Here is a 27,770-nt window from a genome sequence, read left to right on the forward strand (position 1 = left end):
CTTCTTGGTTTCTCTATTTTCCTCAGGGCAAACCTACCTACTGCAGATCCCAGGCACATTGCTGTGGAATAAGCCACAAGAATGCAGTTTAGTTATGGGGGGTCCCTCTTGAACCCAAATTTATTAGTATTTAGCAAAAGAAATATATGTTGTAACATACAGGCAGTGCATCAAGATATCCAGATGTCGCTGAGAGCTAGGAGTGGAGAGGTCACAATCCAGGTTATTCTGTAATGCCTCAGGGATAAGGAAGGGAAAGGTCAGGCACAGCAAGGGACCATGGTCCCCTTTCTACATTGGGAAAGAGAAATCTTATAGCTAGGGCGAGGATGTACTGTAGTTCCTAATTTCCTCCCTCTTTCCCCAAGATATTTTAACATGACCTACATATGCATTCCTGTTTTCTTCTTCTACCCCACTCCTATATACCGGCAGTGGAAATAAGCACCAATAGTAACAAGAATAATAATCAAAGCCCCATCTCTTAATAGGCTCAAAATTCATACATATACATCAATATGGACTTTCTTCTTTGGAGTGACTGTAAGATGGAAAAATGGAGGATCAAGCCAATAAGCCATTATCTTGAAAGTCACTGTTCCCCCAAAGTACCATCCCATATGAGCTGAAGCAGGGTGGGGAAGGGGGAACAGCGGCAGGAAGAGTGTGCCTCAAAGTAGCAAGAGGGGTCAAGGAGTTCCTCAAAGTCTTCTGGGTAAGTGTCATAATCTACAATCTGAGCTCCAGGAAAATCTCATCCAAGGATTTCCTTAATGAGATAATAAATTAATTCCTGATAGTTGGAGCATCACTGCCATCTGTCTTTCCCAGTATCATAAGGAAAGGGGTGTGCTTAAAACCCCTGCCCTCCTTCCCTGGGTGGAAAATGTTTCCAAAATGCTCCTTTGGAAAAGCTCAATATGACAAATAGTACAAGGGCACAATGGTTTCAAAGTGGAAGTGTGAAACCTAAAGAAAAAAGAGAGAAATGAGTACTCTCAGAAGGTGTACACAAAAGGAAAGATACAAAGGGAAAACATAAAGCCATAAAACAACACACTGTCTACCAGGTTCCACATGCCTTAGGTACCTAGCATTTGTCTTCAGTACTTGGACACTTGCTGCTCCTATCATGGTGGGGAGGGAATAAACAGTGTGTTACAGCAAGAGTGGGGAGAGGGGAATGAAGAGGAGGATCCTAGGCAGGTGAGATACCAGCCCTCTGCATAAGTAACTTTTTTTTGTGTTCAACTTTCATTTTGCTTAAAACTATAAACAGCACTGCTTAAAAATAAAATATATTAAAAAACAATTGGTAGACATTGTTTTCCATGAATAAAAAATTCAAACAATACAAAAAGAGATAATTGGATATCAACTTGAATGCAACATACACATGGGTAAACTTGAAGTCTCCCTGCTAAAGCCCTCATGCCTTCCTCTAGCAACTGGACCTGGGGGCTGAGCGCAGGTAGGATGGTAGCACATATGAGAAAGCCACTGGCAGTAGCATGAAGGCACACATCCAGCCTTTTGAGTGTAGGAAGCTACTTTCCTCCTTGAGGGCAGGAGAGACTGGTGTTTGCTGAAGCCTTTATCCTGGGAAACTTGTGGCCTGGTACCCAAGCTAAATACATCTGAGCAGGAAGGGCTTCTTCGGAGACTCTAAAGCACCAAGAAGCTCTTATCCTGGCCCTGTTAGAGACCTGCTAGGTGGCCTTCTCTGTCAACATTTACTGGTCCCTCAAGGACTTGGTCTCATGTGGGAATTCTCTGGGTTAGAGCTATGAAACACTAAATAGGTCTACTGGGTAGCAAGATGAGGGCAGCAACCTCTTCTCAAGACACACCTTCCCTTGAAGTCACATCCAAAGGCATTATCCTGGGACCTTGCAATCAAGTCATGGTGTTCATCTGGCCTCAGCCTGCCTAGGAGGTATGGACATGATATCAATGCCTTTAGTAGCCTGGGGCATAGTAGTATTTGGTGCATGTCAAACAAGCAGTAGTTCACTTGTGGACAGGCCTAGATTTTGTGGTTTTTTTCTCCCATTGTCATTCTGTGCTCCTCCTCAAGTATGCAGCTGGCATTTGGTCATGAACTTCTGAGCTCTAGAGACTCAAAGGGGCATATTTCTGTAGCCATGAATCCTAGCTGGCCCCACTTTGGGTGATAAGGAACCTGTTCCTGGTCTAGCTAGAGCAGTGAAGGGACTTGGAGGCAATGATGTCCAAACCATGAATTCCTACTCAGCCCCAGGTACTACTCTGTGGTGTGTAACCTTCCAAAGCCCAGGAGAGTATACGAAGGTTATGACAGCTCCACTCAAAGGCAGTGCAGCTTGCTGCCTTCTTGACACCGAGGGTAGCTCTCAGCCCATGGCTAAAGGCTGAAAACCTCATTTCCCTCTCCCCAGATTGGCTGATGGGCTTTCTCTAGCAAGATATGGAGGCTGGTGTTAGCTACTGTCTGTGTGACTGGCACAGTCCACATTCAGATAGGAGCTCAAGCTGCCCTGAACGAAGAGTCAAGAGGTGGGTTTTCTCCATTGTAAAGGCATTTGGTGTTTGGTTCCTGTGAAATAGCCATGCCAATTTCAGCCTCACCCTTCCAGAGCAGGTTTGGTAAGAGGCCAAATGGCTAGAATCCGGGAACTTCTTAGAATGCTGTGCTGAGGTGAAGTGGACTTTCCTTTCATTCTCCTGCTTCATGGCAGATGCATTTCTTCATGATGTAGCCAATGTAAGCCTAGAGAGCAGGTCTGAGTCCCTTAAGGTGTGGTGTTGCAGCCATGGAAACTCACATGGTACTTCCAGGGACATAACACCTGCCAGACTGATCTGCTCTTTTCAGGGAAGGCTATGGGACCAGCCTTAATCTGAGAATCATGATAAAGACCCTGGATAAATATATCACCTACAGTTTGCCCACAAAATCACCTTGATTCAGTGGGTCATCAGCATCTGTTCCAAGGTTAAATTGCCATATCTCAGGAACGGCAAGAGCCCTGTTGACTTCTCTTAACAGGCATAAAGATGGCTGAAAGGGAGAGGCAGAAGAGGCAAGAATCATAATTTAGGTCTACATATCCAGGTAACACAAATTGTCCATGGCATTCCCAATAAAGAAATTTAAAAGTAACCTTTTCTTTGGGTGATTAATGAGAGGGTGGGCCTGGAAAGATTAGACTGTTACAATGTCTTCCTGATAGCAAACTCTTCATCATCAGTATTTCCAACCTAGTTTAGCATGAAAAATGCATGGATGCAGAAGAGAGGGTGCCATTCATTACATAAAGGGCTGAAACTGCCACACAAATCAGAATCTTGTAGCTTGGTACGTGAGGGCACACCAGTCTTTCCTCTCAAGAAGCCTGGTCCTTTGATGATGCTAAGGACTTGACCAATTGAGAGACGAAAGTTCTTTAGTGTGCTAGGAACAGCAGCTGAGATGCCTTTGGTATCCTGTGGTTAGAGTGCAAGCCTGGAACCTCTTTATAGCATCCAAAGTAAGAAATTGGCAAGGTTTGGAACTTTTTGGTTTTGGGGGGAAGTGTGGGAAGCAATTTTCCCTTATAAGTAGCTGGGCTGCCTCAAGCTCCACAGTATGAAATCTCTCTTGCTGGCTGGGACAAATGGACCCTTTTCCCTTCTCCTGCACCCCACAAACACCCCAACTGTTATAGCCAAGCCTAATTTAGGTTATGTTTCTTCCCTTATCTCAGTTAAAAAACTGTGATGAGATTATGAAAACTTTTAGAGGAAAAAGTGACAATTCAAAAATGTCTGCAACTCAAGCAGTCACAGGGTTAATAGAACAAAGAAAAAACTATCATTCCAGAGCTCATGACTATGGCAGTGTCTACAATAAAACTTTGTTTTAACCTTTGTTTGCAACTGGACAAAATTAATCACTCCGTTAAGGGAATTAGCTTTTGTCTCCAACCCAAACTATGGTAGGCCAAGTTAAAAGGCCCTATATTGTGATGATGCCAAAGTCCACAGCAATAGGCAGAGAGATACGTGCTCCTTGATCTTAAGTACATCTAGCAGCAATGAATAGCTTATAGTCCCTTCATGTAATGCTGACAGCTATGCCAAGGCTGAATGGGAGGGGGAGGATCTGTACTATAACTTCACATTGCTAACAGCAAACAGCCTCTCCCCATCTCCAAGTGAAAAGCAGTACAGACTTGGCTGCAAACTGTAATTCATAATTCATTGGGTGGGGGTGAAGGTGGTAAGGATTCAGCCTTTGTCTAGGATGAATGATATATATAATCACTAACTTGGAAATTTGAATAGGCACAAAATTACAGCATCCCGAACCCTGCACTTGTCACAAGAAGAAATCCTGAAAACAAAAACAAGCACAGCAGCAGTAGCCTTTCTGGGCAGATGTACTTGAGCTGAATGTGACCACAGATGGCAGAAGTGGGAAAGGGGAAAACAAAGGTGAAAACCCAGAGGGGTTTTCCTTGACAAAAGGATTTTCAAGTTAAACAGCAATCCCCACCCCACCCTTCTGCCTAACCCCTGATCCCCATTCACATGCTCAGGTCCCACGCCTCCACTCCAGAACTGATGATGACTACTTGGCTAAGTTTCCATTCATAGCAGTGGAAGAGAAGCTGGTGGGAAGAGAGGCACCTTGCTCAGTCTTCTCCTTTGGCAGGTCAAGGTTGGAAGCCCTGTAGTGACTGGGCTGAGGCTGGGGGGATTCAGGCTGGACCCTAGGCAGTTGAGGGATGCCATGAGTGATGCCCACAGGTTTAGCCTGATGCACAGGGCCAGAGCTGAATCCTCCAGTACTGGAGGAGCTACTGGGCTCATCAACATGCACTAACACATCTTGAAGCCTGGGTCTCACACTCTGAGAGGCCTGTGGCTGGAGGTTATAGCAAGGGCCCATAGGCAGTGGTAGGTGTGAAGGCCGGGCTAACTGAGGCCTACATTCCCCAGGTGCTATTGGCTCTGGCCTTGGCACTGACACTGACATGGCTACAGGAGGTACACAACAGGCTCCCTGCCCATACAGAGACTGGCTGGAATGCCTATCCAACTGGCTGGGGTTTATCCAGGCAGGCCCTGGTCTCACTGGAAGAGGATGGAGAGCCCAGGTAGGACAGTCGTAAGCCCCTGGGGGTTCAGTATAGAGGGACAGGGGACTGACTCGGCCCCATTCTCCCTCCTCTTCATCTTCTTCATCTGAATTTTCCTGCTGGGTCTGAAGCTCATCAGAGTCCAGATAGCCCTGGGCCAAGTGAGAATTAGAGAGCTCCAGCTCCAGGGTCTCTGCTGTGTCAAGAGAGCGGCTTCTCTTGTTCAGAGCTATGGCTGCAGGTGGAGGTCGAGAATGCATGCCAGGTAGCCCTAAGTATCGAGGGAGGCTGCTTACACCCCAGGACAGGCCTTGGTAGAATGGGCTGTGGTAGTTGTTGAAAGCATGTTTGTGATAATAGCCCAGCTCAAAAGCTTCCAAGGAGGCTGCAAGGTCTTCATTATTGTGAAACTCAGGATTCTCTTCACATTTCCCTTCCCCATCCCGCTCCACATCAGCTATGTCAAAGGTCACCATGGGGGGCAGCTCAGGGAGGTTTTGAGTGAAGGAGGAGTCAGAGTCAGAGCTGCAAGATGTGCTAGAAAAAAGGTTTCCATTGCTAGTAAACTCCACTAGGGCCTGTGAGAAACTCACAGTGACATTTCCTTCTTTCTCAATCTCCTCTTCTTCTGGTTCCTCAGGGGGTGAATAAGTAGGGTAGGCCTTCCTGGGAGAGCCTCCAAAATTGGCTTCTTGCATGTCTGGCTCAAACATGGCACCACTCTGAAAAAGCTGCATCAGACAGGTACTTTGATCTTTCTTGGAGCAGGTCCTCTCGAAACGCCTCTCCAGAGGACGGAAGTCCCTCCAGTCTGGCTCACTGCTCCCAGTGGCAGGGAAAGCTGAGGTGGTTCCTTGGTGGGAAGTCTGAGAGGCTCCTGATGTTCCCGCCATCAGGCCCATCACTGATGGGCCTAAGGGCCTCATCTGATACTCCAAAATAGGCTTCTCCTGCTGGGCCTGGGCCTCTTGGACTTGAGCTTCTAGGGGACGACCCTCTGGGGCCTTGGCTTCTCGGGTTCGGGGCTCCCTGGCATGAGCTTCCCAAGTGTGAGCCCCTCGGGCACATGCCTCCATGGCATGATCCTCTTGAGTGTAGGCCTTTCTGGTGTGGGGGCCCCTCACATGAGCCTCTTGAACACATGTCTCCCAGGCCTCAAGCTGCTCCCGACGAAGTTCCCAGTACAACAACTGTTTCTGGATGGTCACTAGCCGTTCTTCCTCTGTCTCCATTGCCCCAGGTGGCCGAGAGGAAGAAAAGGGCTCATAGTTCAAGAAGGGGTGAAATATCTCAGAGCTGTGACCATGGAGGTCATAAAGGCAGTCATCCTCAGGTGGAGAGTTCTCAAGAGTGTCATCTGGCTCATAAAACTCATATAGGGCATCTCCACTATAGCTGTCTCTGGGTAAGCAATCCCTATGGACAAGCCCCAGGGCCTCACCTGAATCATCCTCAAATCCAGGTGTAGTGGAGTCATAATAACCTTCATCACTATTGGGGGCAGACTCTTGCTGGTCACTCTGAGGAGTCAAAAGTTCCCCAGGGGCTAGACCAGGGTAGGACTGAACTGGGTCAAGGAGCATGTATCCGTGATGGGCTGGGGATGTGGTGGAATGGTAACCCAGGTTAAAATCGGGCCTTGGGTACATCTGGGCATTTGCCCATAGATACTCTAAGTCATCATCATCTTCTTCCTTGACTTCTTCTTCCTCCTCTAATTCTACCTCATCTTCCTCTTCCTCATCATCGTCCGGCAAGGCCATCTCTTCTCCACCTCCTTGGTAGGTCACCAGGCAGGAACTTCGCTTGGTCCCATCTCTGTTGGCCCTCTGACCCCCAGAAGCCATGCTGTCTGTCATACTGTCCATGTCTTGTTCTGCTATAATATCACCACAACCTGTTAATGAGTCAAAGCTTTTCAGGGATGTGACATCCCCAAACAGGAGGCTCAACTGATCCCCCATGGGGCCGTTGGGTGGATTTAGCTCTCCTGCTATTATCTTTTCCCCTGTTTGCCTGTGGGACTCCTCTAGGATACTGGATTCAGGGGCAAGCTTGGGCAGCACAAGTGGTGAGGCAGAGATCCCTATGGATTTTTCTAGATTTTTACAGGCTATCTTCTCAGTAGCTGGTGAAGAAGGCTCTGGTGCTGGAGAAATTTTTGGCCCCAGAACAGCTTGGGGTTTGGCATTTTCCTTTGTAGTGGCTTGGCAGGTCTCTTCAGAGCATGGGAGAGGGCTTGAGCTCACATGCTCATGAGATCTAGCTCTTGCCCCCTCAGATGCCTTGGCATTTGGCTCACTTTGCTCAGCACCAGCAATCCTGCTCTTTCGGTGACGGCGGATACTGTTAAAAAAACCTTTTAGGCCTTTCTTTGGCTTTGGTACAGGGGGCAGCTTGTCAACTCCAGCTTTTTTGGTGGATCCAGCCACAGATTTTTTATGCCTGTAGTCTATCTCCAAAGCCCCGTGGGCACTCTGGGAGCTGGGAAATCGGCAGGGTGATTCAGGAAAAGGTAGGGAGAAGCCAGTTCCTTCACTGACATCTTTAGGGCCATGGGCTACTTCACTCAGGCCATCATGTGTTTTGCTTTTCCTCAAACTCTTCTTGGAGCTGCTTTTTCCAGAACCTTTATTTCGTCCCCCTCCAAAGAAACTAGGCAGAGTACAGATTCCCTTTTTGCCACCAAAAAGTTTCATGGCAGTTTTCTTCAGTCTACCTGGGCCAGATGAACATCGCTCTGACACTGGCCCTTCTGTTACCGCATCTGTCTTGTTCTTGGCTCCCTTCTCTGCCTCCTGGTCCTGGTTATCCCCAGAAGTTGCCGCTCCCTTGGTCTGAGCAGCTTCATTCTTTTGAGTCTCCATGGTGATGGGGAAAACTCAGGAATGTTCAGGTGGTAGTGTAGCCTCAGGCTTCCAGGTGGTGTTATAACATCATCAGTCAGGAAGTGTGGTCTGAAGGAGATGAGAGAAACAAAGATAAAGAGATAGATACTGGTGAGAAAGCACCTGGGTTGGGTTTTTTTTTCCCCACAGGTATATGTGGTCTCAAGCTTAAGTGGAACCATAAAGAAAGAGAAAATGTGGGGAAAAACAATCCACTCCATATGATTGGCTCACTGAGCCAGCCCTTTCTGGGACACAAGTCAGTGAAACATTACATTGAGCAACAGACAATTGTCACTAGTTGATTCCTTACCAGTCCATTTCCTTCAGGCCACTCTAAGCTCAGGGAAGCATTAGGCAGAGGCAACTGCACATGTACAAAAAGTTCAGTGTTACTACTGGTTACCAAGAGGGATTACAGAACCCCAGAAAAGGAGTCTCACAAACTTGCAGACTAGGGCTACAGCACAGAACTTGCTATGACAATGTAATTGGCTCAGGAAAGATATTCTCTGGGCTTCAGTATCCTCCATCCAAGAGGCCTACCAACACCTCCGATTCATAGGGATTATCTGAGGGGTTGAACTAGGTGAGATTCTCTATTGACTATCCTCATCACAAGAGATTTTAATGTTGCCTTTGGCAAGTGCAACTGCTCTCCATTCCACTTTAGAACCAAGAGGCAGATTTTTTTCTTTTCTTCTCATTATTTTGGCCCCCATCTATCACCCTTTCTATGAAAGGAACTCCTTAAAGGCATGACTCTATATTATTCATGCTTCTAGTCTGGGAGACAGGCTCTCCATACTTATTTAAACAAATAAACCTGAGGCAAGCCATACCCTTTCGGTCTAGATTCCCAATTGTCAAAAATCCCAAGTGGCAACAGAGATGAAACAAAAAGAGCTAAAATCTACCCACCCCAACATACCTCCTTGTTCTTCTACACCCCCACCATGGTCTCCCTAATCCCTCCAGGTCTGGTGTCTTAGTGACTGTAGCCAGTCCACAATTGGATTAGTCATCAGCCTGCAAAAACCCAGTAACTTTTAGACCATTACATATAAGACTCTCTTCCTATTAGACTAGGATTTCCCTTTAAAATGGTTGGAGGTCTCCCTTCTTGATCTGCTCTGTAGCATTTAGCTCAATGCCTGTCACTTACTAAATGTTCAGGTGAGGTCTGTTTCACGAATTCCACAGAGGGGAATAAAACTTCACAAAACAACTCAATTATTGCCACCCTATCCCCAGCACCATAGTAACAATCCTGTCAGTAATTTCAGGGATGAGTTGAAAATGTGTGGTAAGTTATATGCACTGAGCTCAGTACTATAGAGCAGACAAAGGGAGATCCATCACTTGCTTTTAAGGAGCTCTTGTTCTAATAGGGAAAGAGTCCTATACATAAGTGACTACAGGCACAACATGAAGGCCTTGAAGAATAGCCCGTTATTTCTTAAGTTTAGTAGTGGGGTATATTTCCTTGTTAGCACAACCCCAGATAAAACAGTGTTGATTTCCAGGACCTTGATACCCTACCTAGAAGGCAAGTCTTTTGGACCTTCTCTCCCCTTTGTTCTTTTGTTCTGTAAGGGTAGAGGCCAAGTCACCATTATTCTCTACATTGGCCCTTTTCTTTCCACAGGCAGCTGCAGTTTTGCAGGAGCCATGGACCACACAGGGAGTCCAAGTTATGCCAGCTGTCTGTCTGCCAGGGGACTCCAAAAAGGTCAAGGTAGCCCACTGAGCTTCTGAGCTATTCTGAGATCACAATAGTTCCTCTACTTATCTCTACCTCCCCAGTCCAATTGCAGGGGTGATGAGTGAGGACTAAATGTCATATGTGGCACCAAAAAGCACTTTGTAAAGTAAGTGCAAATAAGAAAGATTAGCATTACTGTTACTATTATTCCCTTCTAAGTTAAAACCCAGGTTCATAGAAAGCAGGAGACCATATAAAAAAGCCTTTTCTTGCAGCATATCCATTTGCTGTGTGGAAATGGAGAGGTTGATTGCCTAGGCTGATAGGGAGAGCCAGGGGTAAAAGGATTTTCTTTTCTTTTTTTTAAGTGTGGATGTATACGAAATCATCTAAGAGCAGTGTTTTAAAAAATAATTTTATTGGTACAATTTGCATATACATAATGATCACATTCACCATAGGAAATTTGTACCTGTATATATCTTGATTCCTTTTTTTCCCATTTCCCTCCCTTCTCTTCAACCACTCTTCCCTCCTTACTCACAAAAGCTGTTTGCATTTTTCCTTTTCTCACTTTTTTCCCTTCCTTCCTTTCCTCCCCCTCTTTCTAGTTCTCCTTTACTTTTGAATAATTTCTTCTTATTTCACATTATCTATTATATATTTTGGTCCTTATCTACACTTTTAGTTTCTCACACCAGAGACAATGCAATATTTACATGTATCTGATTTATTTCACTTAGGACTATAGTCTCAAGTTGGACCCATTTAGCTATGAATGACTCAAGTTTGCCCTTCTTTATGGCTGAGTAGTATTCCATTGTATAAGAAGCCACATCTTTTTTTATCCAGTCATTGGTTGATGGGCATTTGGGTTGTTTCCAAGATCTAGCTATTACAAACTGTGTCATTATAAATGTAAGGGTATATATATATACATATATATATATATATATATGTATATATATATATGTATTCTCACTGGGGCATGATACTTTCAATTCTTTCAGGAAGATATCCAGAAAAGGAATAGCAGGGTCAAATGGGACCTCTAATCCTACAGTGGACTCTCAAGATACAACTGGCCTGACATACGAACAACTTGGGTTACAACCAGAATTTGTTTTAACTTATGACCAAAGTCTTGAGTTATGACCCAAATGCCAGCCCCTTGTGCTTCCAAACAGACTCAGATATAGAGTCAAGCCTAAACAGTTTGGGAAGAAACATTACAACATCCTTTCCTGTGTGGGGTTAATTGAGAAATCCTGGGCCAATGTCTCTCTAAGGACACTGAGATCTACTTGTATCCAGGAAAGACACTAAGAAGGCTGTGCAGAGGAGCCTGAGCCTTCAATTGACCAACTTGAGTTACAACCAACCCTCAGGCACAAATTGAGTTCATAAATCAAGGTTTTGAGGAATCTTTACACTGATCTCCACAGTGGTTGCATCAGTCTGCACTCCCACCAACAGTGGGGAAGGGCTCCTTTTCTCCCATAGCTCTACCAGCATGTTATTGGTTGATTTCTTAACTGTCATTCTTTCTGGAGTGAGGTGGAATCTCAGTGTTATTTTAATTTGTATCTGTTGAATGGCCAGTGATGTCGAACATTTTTTTCATACATACGTTTGCCAATTGTACTTCTTCATTTGAAAAGTGTCTATTCATTTCAGATGCCCATTTTTTGGATTGGGTCTTTAAGTTTAAGTGGGCTATTTTTCTTCAATTCTTTGAATGTTCTAGATATGAGTCCTTTCTCTGAAGAACAAGTGACTACAATTTTTCCCACTCTGTGGGTTGCCTCTTTACTCTGTTGGTGATTTCTTTTGCTGTGCAAAAGCTTTTTAATAGGTTGGGATACCAGTTGTTGATTTGTAATATTCCCTGTGCAATTGGAGTTTTGTTCATGAAGCTGTTGCCTACACTTATGTCCTAATGAATTCTCTCTACTCTCTTCCAGCAGATTTAGTGTTTCTGTTTTAATATTTAATCTTTTATCCATTTTGATTTTAGTTTAGTGCATGGTGAGAGACATGGGTCTAGTTTTAGTCTTCAGTGTGTAGAGAGCCAGTTTTTCCAGCACAACTTATAAAAGTGGCTATCATTCTTCCAGTGAACAGGTTTGGCCCCTTTGTCAAATATAAGTTAGCTGACTGTGTGTGGGGTTGTTTTGGCATCTTCTTGTCTGTTCCACTCATCTTCAGATCTGTTTTTCTTTTTCTTTTTCTTTTTTTTTTGTCAGTATCATGCTGGGTTTTTTTTCACAGAGTTTTATAGTATAATTTCAAGTCAGGGATTGTGATGTCTCCCGCAATGCCTTTGATGCCCAGAATTGTTTTTACCATTCTATGTCTCTTGTGATCCCAAATGAATTTTAGGAATGTTTTCTCTAGTTCTGTGACATATGCTAATGGAATTTTGATTGAGATTGCAGTAAATCTGTACAAAAAATTGGGGAGTATGGCCATTTTCAATATGTTGCTTCTTCCTACCCATGAGCAAGGGATATCTTTCCATTTTCTGATATCCTCTTCAATCTCCTTTTTCAGAGTACTGTAAACTTCACTCTAAAGATCTCTTACTTCCTTTGTTAGATTGATTCCTAACTATTTCATTTTTTCTGATGATATCATGAAAAGTGTTGTTTCCCTAATTTCATTCTTAGTGAGTTTGTGTATAGAAATGCTATTGAGTTTTGAGTGCTGACTTTGTATCCAGCTATGTTACAAAATTTGGTTATTTTGGTCTGGTTATTAAATCTAGGAGTTTTTTGACTCCTCGATCCTTGGGGTCTTCTATGTAGAGAATCATGTCATTTGCAAATAGTGATAATTTAACTTCTTCCTTTCCTGTCTTTATTCCTTTTCTTTCTCTTAATTGCTCTAGCTAATGTTTCCCAAACTATGTTGAATAGGAGTGGTCATAGTGGATTTCCCTGTCTTGTTCCTGATTTCAGAGTGAAAGCTTTTAGTTTTTGACCATTTATTATTATGTTGGCAGTTGGTGTGTCATAGATGGCTTTTATCAGATTGAGATAAAGACCACTTATTCCAATTTTCTATAGGGTTTTTATCATGAAAGGGTGTACTTTGTAAAATGCTGCTTCTATATCTATTGAAATGATCATGTGATTTTTGTCTTTGACTCTGTTGATATGGTATATTATTACACTGACTGATTCATGTGTGTTGAACCATTCCTGCATCCCTGGGATGAATCCTACTTTGTTATGGTATATAATCTTCTTGAAGATTTTTTGTATTGTTTGCCAGTATCATATTGATAATTTTTGCCTCTATGTTCATTAGGGAGACTGGCCTGTAATTTTCTTTTGTGGTTGGGTCCTTATCTAGTTTTGGTATCAGGGTAATACTTCCTTCAGGAATGATTTTGGGAGTATGGCTTCCCTTTCCATTTCATTGAAGAGTTTGAAGAGAAGTGGCATTATATCTCTAAATTTCTTGTAGAATTCAGCAGTGAAGCCATCAGGACCTGGGCTTTTCTTTGTTGGTAAGTTTTTAATTATATTTTCAATTTCTTTGACTGATATTGTGTTATTTAGAATTTTAATAATTTCTTGATTCAGCTTTAGTAATTTGTACGTATCTAGGAATCTGTTCATTTCTTCCATATTTTCCATCTTTTTAGAGTACATGCTCTCCAAGTAGGTATTGATGATCATCTGTATTTCCACAAAACCTGTTGATTTCACCCTTTTCATTCCTAATTGCATGAATTTGTCACTTTTCTTTCCTTTTTTTGATAAAGCTGGCTAAGGGTTTATCAATTTCATTTAATCTTTCAAAGTAGAGCTCTTGGATTCATTCTTTGTATTGTTTTCTTAGTCTCCATTTCATGAATTTCTGCTATTATCTTTATAATTTCTTCCCTCATGCAAGTTTTGAGCTTCATGTTCATTTTCTAGAAGTTTGAGGGTCAACATTGGGTTATTTATTTGAGGTTGTTCTGTTTTCTTTTTTTCCCTTAAATTCTTTTATTGGTACATTTTAGGTAAACAATACATTTACATTTATCATTGGGTGCTTGTACCTGTACATGATGTATTTTGGTTCTTATTTTTTTCCCCATTACCTGTGTGCCCTTCACCCCCTCCACCCTTCCCTATTTACACAGACTTTGTTTCCACTTTTTTTCTTTTTTTATAATTTTTTTCTTTCCCTCTTTTCCTTTCCCCTTCCCCTCCCACCACCCCTACCCCTTTGGACCTTTTCTTCCTATTTCAAATTATCAATTATTCATTTTAGACATTTTAATTCTTATTTAAACTTTCAGTTTCTCTTGATGTGAGAATTCACTGCTATAAATTTCCCTATTAGGATTGCTTTCATTGTGTCCCATAAGTTGTGGTATGTTGTGTCAGAATTATCATTTCAATGTATATACTATTTAATTTCTTCCTTAATTTCATCTGTGACCCATTGGTTGTTTAGAAGGGTGTTATTTAATTTCCATGTGTTTATGGAGTTTTTGTGGTTTCTTTTTCCATTGATTTCCATTTTCATTGCACTATGGTCAGATAATATACATGGGACAATTTCAATTACTTTGCATTTACTTAACCATGTTCTATGGGCTAGTATGTGGTCTATTTTGGAGAACATCCCATGTGTAGCTGAGAAGAATGTGTATTCTGATATTTTGGGGGTGGAAAACTCTATAGATATCTACTAAGTCCATTTGTTCAGAAGTTTGGTTCAGTTCTGTTATTGATTAGTTTTTGTCTAGATGATTTCTCTATTTGTGACAATGGATTATTAAGCTCCCTCATTACAACTGTGTTAGTGCTTATTAGATTTGTCATATTTGTTAATATTTGTTTTATATAGTTGGGTGCACTGGTATTTGGTGCGTATACATTTCTAATTGTTATCTCTTCTTGATGTTTTCCCTTAACAAGTATGTAGGGAACTTCTTTGTTTCTTTTCCTCAGTCTTGGCTTGAAGTTCACATTATCTCCTAATAGAATAGCTATCCTTGCTTTTTTTCTGGGTTCCTGTCACATGGAACATTGTTTATCATCCTTTGACTTTCAGTCTATGCATTTCCTTTTGAGTTAAATGTATTTCTTGTATGCAGCACATTGTTGGATCTTGTATCTTGATCCATTCTGTCAGTCTGTTTCTTGTGATTGGTGAATTGAGACCATTTACATTGATGGTTGTAACTCATATGTATCAGCTTATCTCTAGCATATAATTTTCTTCCTGTTGATTCATTGTCTTTATTCTGTTTAATTATTTTCTCTCCTTGGTGGCTCCCTTTTAATGGTATTCTTGGAATTCTGGTTTTCTAAAATGCCCTTCAGAACACATTATAGAGCTGTTTTGTTTGTCATGAATTTCTTCTGTTGTTGTTTGTCATAGAAGTATCTTATTTTTCCATTGATTTTCAAAGATAGTGTTGTGGGGTACATCAATCTGGGTTGGAGGTTGTTTTCTTTGAGGTCTTGAAATAGTTCACTCCAAACTCTTCTTGCCTTAAGGGTCTGTGTTGAGAAGTGTACTGTGATTCTGATGGGCTTTCCTTTAGAAGTGATTTGTTCTTTTTTCTAATTGCTTTTAATATTCTGTTCTTGTGCTGAATTTCTGGGATCTTGATAGTTATATGCCTTGGTGTAGATTCATTTTGGTCATGGATATTTGGAATTCTCTATGCCTCCTTTATTTGTATATCAAATTATTTTTTCATGTTTGGGAAGTTTTCTGCCATTACATCTGTGAACATTGTTTTTATGGCATTTTCACTGTCCCCAGCATTCTCATTGACTCTGATCAATCTTATATTGTTATTATTTGCATCACTTTGCAATTGTTGGATTGACTTTTCATGGTGCCTTGCTATTTTTAAGAAATATTTCTTTTCTGGCAAGTAACTGCAATCCTGTCTTCTAGATCTGATATTCTGTCCTGATCTTTGTTCAAGTGATTGTGTATACTTTCAATGGAGATTTTAGCCACCTGGATATCTGTTTCAAGAATTCCATTTCATTTCTAAGTTGGATATTAATGGTTTCCATCATTTTCCCAAGTTCTTCTATTTTTTTTTTTTATCTGTGTCTACTCTAGATTCATTAAGTATGTCTTTCATTTTTTTTTTTTTTTTGGTACTGGGGATTGAACTCGGGACCTTGCACTTGAGAGGCAGGCGCTGGAACCACTGAGCTAAATCCCCGGCCCCATGTCTTTCATTTTGATTGCCTGGATACCTCTATAGCCTCATCCATCTTTTTTGTTTTTGTTTTTCAAAAATTCTGCTGCTATCATTTCAGAAAGTTGAAATTGGTGGTTTCTGACTTCCTCTATCCCATCTCCTAGACTTGTCCTGAGTGGGCTGGAAGTCTGGGGTTGCATTTTGCTTCTACATCTTGTCATTTTCTATTTTTTTCATTTTGTTTTGTTTTCATTTTGTTTTGTTATTGCTAATAGCTTTCTTGTGGTAGATAGCTTTATCACTAGTATCAAGGCTTATCTGGGAAATGTCTATTCCTTAAAGATGTCTTTGAGGTGTAGGCGGTTCTTAGTCTTCGTGTCTATCCCAAGATCTTACCTTCCCAATTTATTAAGGATGAGAGGTTGCTATCTATTTATCTCAGCCTCCAGTCCTGATCTGATACTGGACTAAGATGATGGTTGTGACCCCAATCACAGTGTTGTCATAAAAGGGAGAACAACTGATTATAACAGGTATGACATCCTGGCTTAAGTAGTATAATTAGCAGTAACAATACCATCAAGCAAAGCCTAGCAACTGACAAACTGCTATTGGTTTGGTACCTTTAACCATATGAGCAAGCTCTATTGTTATATAAAAAAATCCAATATAAAGCAGAAACTTGTATGCATTGAGTTTCTCCATAGTAGAGTGATTTTTTACCCTGTGTGTGTATGGGGGGGGGCACTAAAGAGGGATAGGGGATAAAACAGAGAGATAAATGAAGAAAAATATAATAGAAGCAAGGCTGGAGGCAAAGGATGAACAATCAAAATTTGGCAAAGTGGAGAAGAGGGCAACAGAGAACGAATAAAGGAGAGAGCAAAACAACATTACAGCAAACCAGAAAGACAGTAGACATTGTTCACTCACTCAAATGAAAATATGATAAAGTTAAGAGAGACAGTTGAGGAAGGAGAGGAAGATAAATAGAACAGAACAAAAATAAAGGTTAAACAAAACCTAAACAACAACAACAAAAACCCCAACCAAAGGAAAATTAATCAAGCAAACAAAGAAAAAGAAAATTACAGTTGACCCTTGAGTTATGACCAGCCTGACATACAAACAACATGTGTTATGACTGGAATTTTAGTTTTAACTTATGACCAAAAGCTTGAGATATGATCCAAATGCTGGCTGCTTGTGCTTCCAGATGGTCTCAGATACAGACTTAACCCTTAAGGAGTTCTGGAAGGAATATTGCAACATCCTTTCCTGTGTGGGGTTGAGAAATCCTGCACCAAGTCTCTCTAAGGACTGTATACAAGAGAGACTTTGAAGGCTGTGTAGAGGAGCCTAAGACTTCAAGTGACCAACTTGAGTTACAACCAGCCCTTGTGAACAAATTGAGTTCATAAATCAAGGGTCCACTGTAAGAAAATTCCTCTGGTGTCCACAGTTCTGTATCTGAAAGAGAGCCTGAAAATGTCCCATGTAACCCCTCTAACTCTGCAGTAAGATTAGTGCTGAGTACAGGGATCTTTTTGGCCTCCAGGTTTGGGAGCTGTGGACATTCTTCAGCCAGCAACTCTCCAGATGTTCCTCAGGTGGCTTGCCCATGTCTCCCTACTGTAACCATCTCCACACCACTCTCCCAGCTGCCGTGGCACCCTCAGATGGAGCCAGCCAGCACCTGCTCCCAGGTTGGTACACAGTTGATGCTTCCCGGACCTTGCATGGCCTCCTGTTCCACAGTGCTGATTACTCTCATGCACTGGCTATAGGGTAGTGGGTGGGATGCCCTGGTTTCGCCACTGGCTGGGGTGTCTTGCCTATTTGTGCTGATGGTCACAGGATAGAGGGGGATGTCCCTGTCCTACTGATGGCTAAGTTCACTTGCCTGTAGCATCTCTGGTCACAGAGCAGGGGGATGCCTCCAGTCATCTATAGCTAGGTCTAAGACTGATTTCTGTTGGGCACTAGAATGGAATCTGGGTAGTCCCAGTCCCTACTTCTCAGCAGAATTTCCCCTAGTCTGCTGTCCAACTGCCAGCAGTCTACTACGACTGCATGGCCCTTCCCTCCTTCCATTCTGGGCATTGGCAATGAAGTGACCCTGGGGCTGGCTGTTCTGCTGTTCGAGTTCAAGCCCAAGCCTTTTGAAATAAACTGGCTACCCCACCCACGAGGTCCTGATCCATGTGACTGTGTGCCGGGTCACCATTCCACTTCACTCACCAATTGTTGTCTCTGAGGGGCTGCTTGAGAAACCAGTGTCTTGTGTTCTTACTGCTGCCTCCAAGTGAATAAAATTCTTCTGATCCAGGTCCAGACTCTGTTTTGCAGTTAGCAGCCAAGTTGTTTTTGCTGCCTCCTGCTGGGGTAGCTACACAGCCATTCCACTGCACTTCATGGTCTCAGGTCTCAGGTCCTTGGTGGTGAGCTATTTCTTCTGTAGCAATGGATCCTTTTTTCTTCTCCCATTTCAGTTCCCATGTGCCCTCTACTCACTTTGTTTCCTCTCTAGGCTGTTGATTTCAAGACTCTGGGCACCCTGTTCTGGAGCTGTGCTGTTGGCACTCACTACTCTGCCATTTGTTCTATCTCCTAAGAGCAGTTTTAAGAGCCCTCTGTGTGTGGTGAGAGCAGATGAACTAGGCAGGTTTGTGTTCCTGGAATGGAGATTCTCTTCCCCTATTTTAGGCCCTTCTTCTTCTTTTTTTTTGGTACCGGGGATTGAACTTGGGTCCTTGTGTTTGCGTAGCAGGAGGCGAAACCACTGAGCTAAATCCCCAGCCCTAGGCCCTTCTTCTAACAGGCCCAGTGCCATCTTTGCTGGCAAGATGTCATTATCTCTCTCTTGCCTTGTGCTTCCAAAGGCTTGCTCTTCTCCCAGCCACTCAGTGTCTCTGCCTTCTGCCCCAGGACACTGGAAATAAGTGTAACAAGAGCCTGCCATTGCTGGCAGTCTCCTAGTTTAGCGTTGTCTAGCTATGTCCACTCCCACTCTAGGCCTCTGTACTCCTTGCTAATACACCAGGTCCTAAAGCTGTCCTTCCTCAATAGGCTTCACTTAGGACCACAAGAGTTCATGAGGAGAGACAACTGGGGTAGAAAGCAAAAGGAATAGCAGCTTCCCTTGGATGAAGATGGCTTCATGCATGGTTTCTGCCAAGAAAGTGTCCTAACAAGTGTAGGGCTCCTAAACCCTCAGGTTCTTTAATCAGTGTGGCTAAGTTTCAGGTAGGCTGGTAAGTAAGGTAATTCTTCCAACTAGTCTGGTCCAGCTGTTACTATCACAGCAAGGAAGAAAGTTGTAATAGAGAATGCTAAGGTCATACCAGCTCACAGGGCCAGCCTCAGGCTATTCTGAAACCAGTGAAAAGTTGGTGCAAGGGCAGAGCTTTTTCCTTCTCCCATCCAGTTAAACCACAGATCTGAGCCAGAGACACTTCTTGGGGAAGAGGAAACAGTGGCAGCCTGAGCCTTGCACATACTATTCCTAGCCCAGCTTCCTGTGGTCAGATTAGTCCACTTAGGGAAGGCTGAGTTAAGGGAAGAAAGAGAAGAGTGTGGATTTATGTAGTAGCTTCAGAGACATGGTCTTGATCAGTTTCAGTTCTCTAGGACTGTCCCAAGCAGTCTTCCTGAAGGTAAGCCCACTCTGGGTCCATCCTTCCCTTCTGTATATTAAGAGAGTGAGGGTAAGGAAGGAATGGTGAGAATGGGAAGTCTACTCCCCCACCCCACCAGAAAGCTAGCCAGTCCTGTACTGGAATCAGCTCTGTCCAGCAGGGGGACAGTCAGAATGTTACTTCATACGTTCACACTTAAGTTTCCTCAGCTGTCAAGAATGCCTACTTCTTAAAGCTATTGCAAGCAGTAGAACCAATATATATAAAGTACCAAATAAAATGCATAACATAGTAGAAGCTCAAACATTATAGCAACTTTTATTAACATTTGGGCCTCAGTTTCTAAATGGTAAATGAAGTTGACTGTGTAGTCATCCTATAGGAGGCTTCATCTATCCTTTTAGCCAAATTTTAATGCTCAAAGACTCCTAAGAGTCAGCTACTGGCCAACAATGGATCATCTGGGAATTTTAACCAGTCAGGTTCTCTAGCCAAGGACAAAAAGGTCAAAACTTCAAACCTGGCTAAAAGTATCTACAGCAAAGGAAATCAAATTTACAGATACCCCCGCCCCCCTTAGGGTACTTACAAATTTATAAATCCCCACCCACTATTTGTCTTTCCCAAAAACTCATTAATCAAGCCTGGTAGGGGATAACACATTGTTACTCAGAAGGAAAATGTGCCTAGGCTTAGGAAAAGACTTGGCCAAGATCACACAGTGGGATGGTGACAGAAACATACTAGCTCCCAGGGCCCCTGAGTTCGTTTCACTCCACTCTATTATACTGTGTGGGCTCCAATTAAAGGAGGAAGACTCAGCCACAAGGACTTGGAAAGTTCCCCTCACATGTACAAGAGCCATCATCTTCCCTTCCTACCCTACACTTCCTGATCCTTCTCTGTAGCATTTCAAGTCCTCACCTGCTCCTACTGTTTTGGTCCCAGCCAGCACATTTCAGAAAGCCTACTGAGAATCTAGGGACCTGTCAATCTAGCCTGTGACTGCTCTTCTCATCAGCAACACTATCACTATCCACTACCCCTAAACTGTAGAACATGTCCCTCTGCTCTCCATTTTCTTTGGAGTTAAGTTTGAGGGGCCCAAAAAATGTTCAAATAAAAACCTACCATTGTGGACAAAGATACAGAATTTAAGTTAAAGAGAATGACCCCTGAGATGATATGGAACTTGAATGATACATTTCTAAATCCCATAGCGAGGTCTACTCTCAAAACTGTTTATGGCCTGAAATAAAGGCTGCCTGGCTTGGCACCCTTTGTACCAAGCTGTGGAGGCTGATGACAGAATCCCTCTTTGCTCCCCTTACAATGAGTACTCCCCTAACTTGAAATCTTCCTAAGGGGCACCTCTTCTCTAGGAGGCATTTCACTAACTTTAGATGTAGGACAAACCCAAACTGAATCTTCTCTCCCCTTCTTCAATTTGTTTATATACTCAGCCTTTCTTAATTCATTGTGGCAGGCCTCAGTCTGTCCATTTATCTTTCTCAAATGGACCCTCCTTCATCTTATAGTCTCTATGTCTACTGGTAGCACATAGCAGGAGCTCAAATGTTATTGATTCAAATGTATTCTAAATCAGCTGGAGTTTGTTAAACTAAAGTTTCAATCCTTACACGGTGTTTGGTTTGAGAAAGTGGCCTAACCTCACTGAGACTTAAATGCCTTATTTGTAAATAAAGAAAATGCTACCTAACACCCAGGGTCATAAGGATGATCAATGTAAAGGCAAACTGATCACTAGTCACAGAGTAGAAATTCTTTAAAGGGCTCTTGTGATGTACTTCCTTGCAGTGACCTTCTCCAGTTTCTTAGCTGCCACCATAGGTCCTTCTTCAGAAGACACAAGCTTCACAGTCCCTCCTTGCTTCAGTGCTGAAATCCTATACCCTGCCTTCCTCCTCCCATGTTATCCATCTTGCACTCCACTGCCAGACTCACTTTCCTACAACCCTGATTTCAGTGCATCAGTCCTCTACTTACCAAATTATTCCACACTGCCTAAAGGATCAGGATCAAATCCCTTTGCCTCCCCTTCAGGGCTTGCTCTCTCTACATGCCTCTTACAGGTTTCTCAGCCTCATTTTTCTGTTCCTTGGCCTCAGACACAACCATACAGAGGCTTCTCTCTAGTCTAAGAGATGTGGTCACCTAGACACAGCCTCTCCCTAAAAATGAGCTTACCTGATTCTTCTCCTCCCTCTTCCTCCTCCTCTTTTTTTTTTTCTTGTGGCACTGGAGATAGAACCCAGGACCTTGCACATGCTAGGGAAGCATTCTATCAGTGAACTATAATCCTAGCCCTGGTACGTCTTCTTGATATTCCAGCTTTCTCCTCAGGGTGTTAAGGTCCTATTCCTACTGGAATGACAGGGCCTTTGGGAGCCACCTACTTGTTACTCGCCTCTCTCTCTCCCAAGTCTCCTTAGAAAGGAGTATGTCGGAGGTAGGTACCATGCCTGCATAGGCTTCCAGCATGCCAGTACTACCTCAGCAAAGGTGAAATCAGAGACAGGCTCCACTCCCTCCCAATCTCCTCCCTCAGATGAAGAACAAGGGGAGCTAATCTCAGATGGGGAACATGGGGTATCCATGGAAAGTCTGTAGAGGAGCAGTTGCGCGAAGCTAACAATGCAGATTCCTGCCTTTTCTATGTAGACTCTCCCTTCTCCTTACAATACTGTATGTGGGAGGACAAGGGAGGAAATAGGCTTGGGGGGGCAGATATGGAGTGTGTGCTTCAAAGAAGAGGTCTTCAAACCGGGGGCCGGATGCTTTGGACTTATGTGTATCCTTTGGCAATTCTCTTCTGTATTCTGGCCCTCAGTTTCCCTATCTAGAAATAGAAGACTGGACCAGAAGATCCACTTGCCCTACATTGCCCTGAGAGGCTGGGGGAAGAGTGGTACTGTGCCCGATTTTACTGCTGAGTCAGGAGGCATAATAGAGGATAACAGGTTGACTTTGGGGGTCCTAAGCCTTGCTAAGCTTGGATACATAGTTGGGTGGGCTCAGTCCATTACTGTAAGATAGAAATGCATGACTAACATTAGTTCTAACATTTTACTTATTCAAAATGTATTAGGCCAGGACTATAAGTACTTCCAATATATCCAAAGAGAAGGAGGCCTAGAACTTGCCTAGCCTAGCTCTCTGTTTCCTGAAAAGAGCTACAACCCCATCGGGGATGGCTGAATAGATGGGAAGGGAGGGCTAAGGAGTGCTGGCTAGGGAAGAAGGGTTAGTATCTGCTTGAAAGCCCAACAGGGGGAAAAATTCAGTAGGAGATGAAAGCAATGAAGGCTCTGACAAGAAATGCAGATCAAAGGGTTGAAAAGATCCCTATAGCACCAATATGCCTGCCTCTGAGCCCACCAAGCTCCCTCAGGCTATTTTCTCTATTCTCCATATGTTCCCTTAATCCGAAGAGGAGCTGGGGGAGCAATGCACCCTCATTCAGTTGGCACCTGGACCTTGCAGTGGTTCTGGCTTCCCTGTCTGCCTGGCACTTACACATGCACAGGTTTGAAAAATAAGACCAAGTAAAGGTGATAAACGACAATGTGATTATTTAATTCAAACAACAGAAGTTGGTGGGTAGAGTTTAGGTTTAATGCCTGTAAAATCTCCAATAAATTGTTAAACAGAAAAGCACTGGTAGTCAGAGCTGTTCTCAGCTCTACTCCCTCAACACACACACACACACACACACACACACACACACACACACACACAGAGTTTAGCTGTAGCATGAGAGGCTCAGATTAGCTCTGAGGAAGAACTTCCTGGCAGTGATATGTGGGACCCAGGAATGATTGATAAAGGAAGGATATGAAATACTTCCTCTGGGGGCTTAGCCTTTATCAACTAGTTTATCTGTTTAAACAGGTTTGGAGGCAGGGAAATTTTTTTAATTTTACTTTTTTTTAATCTTATTAGTACATGTTTGCAGTTCATGTAGTTTACAATCATCTTGGGAAGCAATTACATGTACATACCACATCTTGTTTATTTTTTTATTTTTAATCCCCTTCCCTCCCCCTCCCTTCCTCCTCCTCCAATTCCCCTATCCAATTTTTCATTCTTGTTGATATTAGTGATCTTAGCTCATGTTATGGCATATAATAGCTATACTAATTGTTTATACTAATTGTATATACTAATTGTACATATCTATATACATGGCATATCTTTAATTCTACTTATTTGCCCTTCCTCTCCTCTTCATCCCTCCCACTTTTTTCCTTGGACCACTTTCTTATTGCAAGAGATCTATCTCCTCGTCCTATTCTATCAATCCTTCATTATTTTATTTGTAATTTGGAGGCAGGGAAATTGATGAAATAACATTAGACACCCCCCCCCTTCTAGCTTCAGTAGCCTATTTGTTAAATAATGAAGCTGGAACCCTTTCTTTTCAGTTCTACAAGCAAGCATGTGACCTGCCAGGCTTGCTGCTATTTCTCTTATTCACTTATTTCCCTAGACCAGTGAAGCAGAGCTGTTCTTTCCATATACACATTCCAAGAGTGTAAATGTAACAGTTCGTGAGGAATTTTTAACACCTCTAGTACACTAGGAGGGAATTATTAGACTGCTAACTTCTTCCAACTATATTCCCTCCTTCTGAAACTCTCAGACCCAACAGGCTGCAGACTAAGAGCAAGAGGCAAAAGAAGATACAAAAGGGGTGAGGGGATCCTCAGATGTAGCCCGAAAGTTGCCTTCACTCTTACAGAATGGGGGAAATAAGAGGAGGGAGGTGGATATTGAAATCTATATTGGGTGAAGGCCACTAGAGACAGTGAAACACAATATAAAGAGCCACTACACAGGAGGTGGTAACCACTACACTGGAAGTAGTAATCTCTTCCTAAATAGTTTTGGGACCGTAAGCAAACCTCTGTTGCTTTCAAGGGCTCAGGATTCCCATTGGTAAACACAGTGGTCTGAACTGGTACTCCCCAAAAGCCTGTCTAGCTGAGTGGAAGGGATTCAGCAGAGGCCTAGAGGACACTTCTCAACCCCTATCACATGGGTATTTAGGCTCCAGGTCCTCCCTCCTTTGCCCTCACAAGGCCAAAAGAGAGGCTGAATTGTGAAACTTCTCTCTGGAGATAGCCTGCCCCTAGGTCTATTTCCAAATCTACAGATGGCCTCTTATCTACCTGACTTGCAGCATGTTTTCAGTAACTTTCTAAGACCCCATTCTAAAACCCTTTGAAAAATTTCATTTTTATCATGGCACATTTATACACAAAAAAATTCCCTAGTTCTCTACTCTTTAATGTTCTTTCTCCCAGAAGGATTAGATTTTCATTCCACCGTCTGATGTTTAGGAACTCCCACCACTGAGGCCCAACATCTTCTCTACCTCTAAGCCATATCATCTCAGCCAGAAGAGACTCAATAACCTCACACACCCTGCCTGCCAGCCACCACTTCCCATTCCTAATGTTGCTTATACTTTGTCTACTAAACCCCTCTAATTTCTGGCAGCTTCCCAAGATGATTCTGCCAGCATATACAGATCTCTCATTTCTCTTCATGGCAATTTGCCTCCAGGCTCATTGATCAGCAACCAAAGGTATGTGAAGTCTGGGGTCTGAGCAGTCACAACACTAAGATTGTTGTTGAGAGAATATATCATGACTTTTGTTTTTACAGTTGCAACCCATCCCCTTTCTCCATCCTCATTAGGCATACTCTGTAAATATTTGAGCCTTGAGTATCATCTGTCTAATCATCCACATGTATCAGGACAAGCAAAACCAGGAAAGGTGAAGGTCTTGAAAGTAATGTAAAGACATTAAGCACTTCCAGAGTATTCATTAACTACCCTGTACTACTAGGCTATGAGAGGGTTTTGGTTGAGGTCCAGGTTTAGTTTACTCCTCTAAGGCTCTAAGAGGTTCTTGAGAGAAGCCAGCCATTGACAATGTCAGGGAGACAAAGCAGAGGCAGGGAAATTTACTTATGGTCTGTCTCCTATAACCTAAGCCTGAAAAGGCCCAGGAGCCATAGGCAGGCTTGGAGAAGAAGTCATCATGGGTAGCAAGAGGAAGGCAGGAAAGGGACCAAGGAAAATGACAGGGAGAACTGAGGCCTGAAAGGGAAGAGGTGTAGGATGAGTCAGTGTGGGTGTGAGGAAGGGAGTTCTACAAAACACACAGAGTACATGGCTATTGGACTGGGGCAAAAGCAAGGGGCAGATCCAGCCTTGAGCTAGAAATGCACAGCTGCAAGTAGAAGTTTGTGTTGGGGCCTGGTGGATGTAGGAGGAAGTGACTGTATACCGTGTGGTATCTACTGTCCTGGATGATGTCAAAAACAGTCACAAGCCAGTCTTTCCCAAGTAAGAGATTTACTGTGTCTCATTACCTCACCTCAAAGATGTCCAGGCTTTGCTGGGCCCTGCAGCTCACTGGGCTCTCTACTCTTATAGGTTTATCAGTGGTCTGTGAACAGCTTGCAAAACTGTCATGGTCATGCCCTGTCGGTTTCTCAGGAAGACCTACAGCCCATTGCCTGAGGTGCTATGAGGTGCAATGGGTAGGGTCCAATGAGGGGAGCTGCACTGAGGGAGGTGGCTCTGCAGGAATTCTCAGGGGTGGGTGGAGAAACCAACAATAGCACAGTGCCCTCTGATCTGTCCATGCCCCTGCTGCAGGGAGCAGAGCTGTAGAGGGAGGTGTTTGTATGCAGGACAAGACTTGCCTTAAACACCAGTCCATGCCAAGGCGAACCTGGCCAGATGGAGAACAGCTTTATGGGGGTAATTCAGTTTCTGCCTGGATTGGAGTAATCCCAGCGGTACCACATCTGCCAGGTTTACCCCCTTGGTACTGGGAAGACCAAGCAGAGTACAGTGTTTGGCAGTCACCAGTGTCACAGGTGTCTGCAGCAGACAATGACAGCGGCCCGAAAGGGTGGGGATTTTTAAGTAACTGCGAAGTTATAGAGTTTGGCTGCTTTGCTAGCTCTATCACAAACACACAGTGAGTTCCTTACTACAATGACTGCCCTCCTCTGCCTCTGGCACAGACCCCCCCCCACCCCCGCCCCCCAACATCGCGCCTATAGCTATTTTTAAACAGGAGGCTGGAGAGAAAAACTAGGCCAATGAACCAAGGGGAAAAGAGGCAAGGCGAGGCGAGGAGACAAAGCTGCCCTGCAGCTCTAACCAAAGGATCAGCAAGAAACCTGTTATAGGCCCGCCTGCCAGCCGGGTCTGGCGCCAGATGTGCTTTGGAGGCCCAAAAGGAGAGGATGAGACTTGGGGCCACAGGGCCAAGGTTCCAAAGGGAAGGCAGCGGCCCACGGGCCAACTGAGGTCGACTGGGAAGTGCAGTGCGGAGATTCTGATCTATGCCTAAACCAGTCGCCATCCGGCCCAAGCGAGCTCCCAGGGTTCATTCGAAAACAGAGGCAGGAGAGGCACAGCAGAGAGAAGAGGGAGGGGCCTCAGCAAGGCCTCAGGGGTGAGCAGTATGGGCATAACACAGCTGTTCCAGCAAAAGTGCTACAACAAAGCTTCACCACCCCAGGCCTACAAATACACTGCTGGGGGTGCTGGTTGGAGGGGGGACGACTGCGCAGTAGCACGTGCGGGCCCATCCCCACGTCCAAGTGCCCGAAGGTAAGGCCCAGGTTAGCCTGCCGGCCAGTTCTCCTTCCCCAACCCACGCCTCGCCGTGGTCGCCCGCCCCCAGGGGACTCGGGACCGCTCGGCCCTCCACTGGACAGTCCGCAAAGCGGGTTCCAAAGGAGACAGGCTAGAGACCCAGACTCCGACCGGCCCAGCCTTCAGGGCCCTCCTTCAGGCGACCTAAGCGAAGCACGCGGGAATGCACCCGACCGACAGCAGCCGGAGGCTCCTGGCTGCCTGTAAAGCTTACCCGTCCCGGTACAGCTCCCTACCCGGTTATTTATTGTCTGCTGTGCCGCTCTAGCCCCAGGTGGAGCCGGGGCTGCCGCGGCTAAGAATGCCACAACCGCTGCTTTTGCTGCTGCTGCTGCCGCCGCCGCCGCCGCCGCCGCCGCCGCCGCTACCGCCAGGGATCCACAATCACCTCTCGTACAGACTCCCCTTCCCCAGGTTCTAGGCAGCTCCCCCATACTCTCTCCCCAGGACTCCTTGGACATAGGGTGGGGCGTCCGAGCTGATTGGCGGGCGTGTGGCCCAATCTCTATGGTAGATAGGCATGCTCTGGTCCGCCCACTGTTTTCCTTGGTGCG

General features: G+C 44.0%; 1 protein-coding gene across 3 annotated transcripts; it reads right to left on the reverse strand.

Annotated features, from left to right (window-relative positions):
• Nucleotides 1-87: 87 nt before the first annotated feature.
• Amer1 (APC membrane recruitment protein 1) lies at nucleotides 88-27,747 on the reverse strand. 3 transcript variants are annotated; one of them, XM_004872262.3, is made up of 2 exons: nucleotides 27,453-27,747; nucleotides 88-8,059 (listed from the first exon to the last, which is right to left on the reverse strand). In XM_004872262.3, exon 2 carries the CDS (start codon nucleotides 7,967-7,969, stop codon nucleotides 4,592-4,594), a length of 3,378 nt encoding a protein of 1,125 aa, XP_004872319.1. In that variant the 5' UTR covers nucleotides 7,970-8,059; nucleotides 27,453-27,747; the 3' UTR covers nucleotides 88-4,591. The 3 variants fall into 3 exon arrangements, with proteins under 3 accessions (XP_004872319.1, XP_004872318.1, XP_087064267.1); XM_004872261.3 differs by having other exon boundaries at nucleotides 27,431-27,747; XM_087208141.1 differs by lacking the exon at nucleotides 27,453-27,747 and adding an exon at nucleotides 18,112-26,566.
• Between the last annotated feature and the right edge of the window lie 23 nt (nucleotides 27,748-27,770).

Source organism: Heterocephalus glaber, unplaced genomic scaffold, assembly GCF_053883595.1.
Source record: "Heterocephalus glaber isolate CG9 unplaced genomic scaffold, H.glaber_assembly_v1.0 deba00000936, whole genome shotgun sequence".
NCBI classification, from domain to species: Eukaryota; Metazoa; Chordata; class Mammalia; order Rodentia; family Bathyergidae; genus Heterocephalus; species Heterocephalus glaber.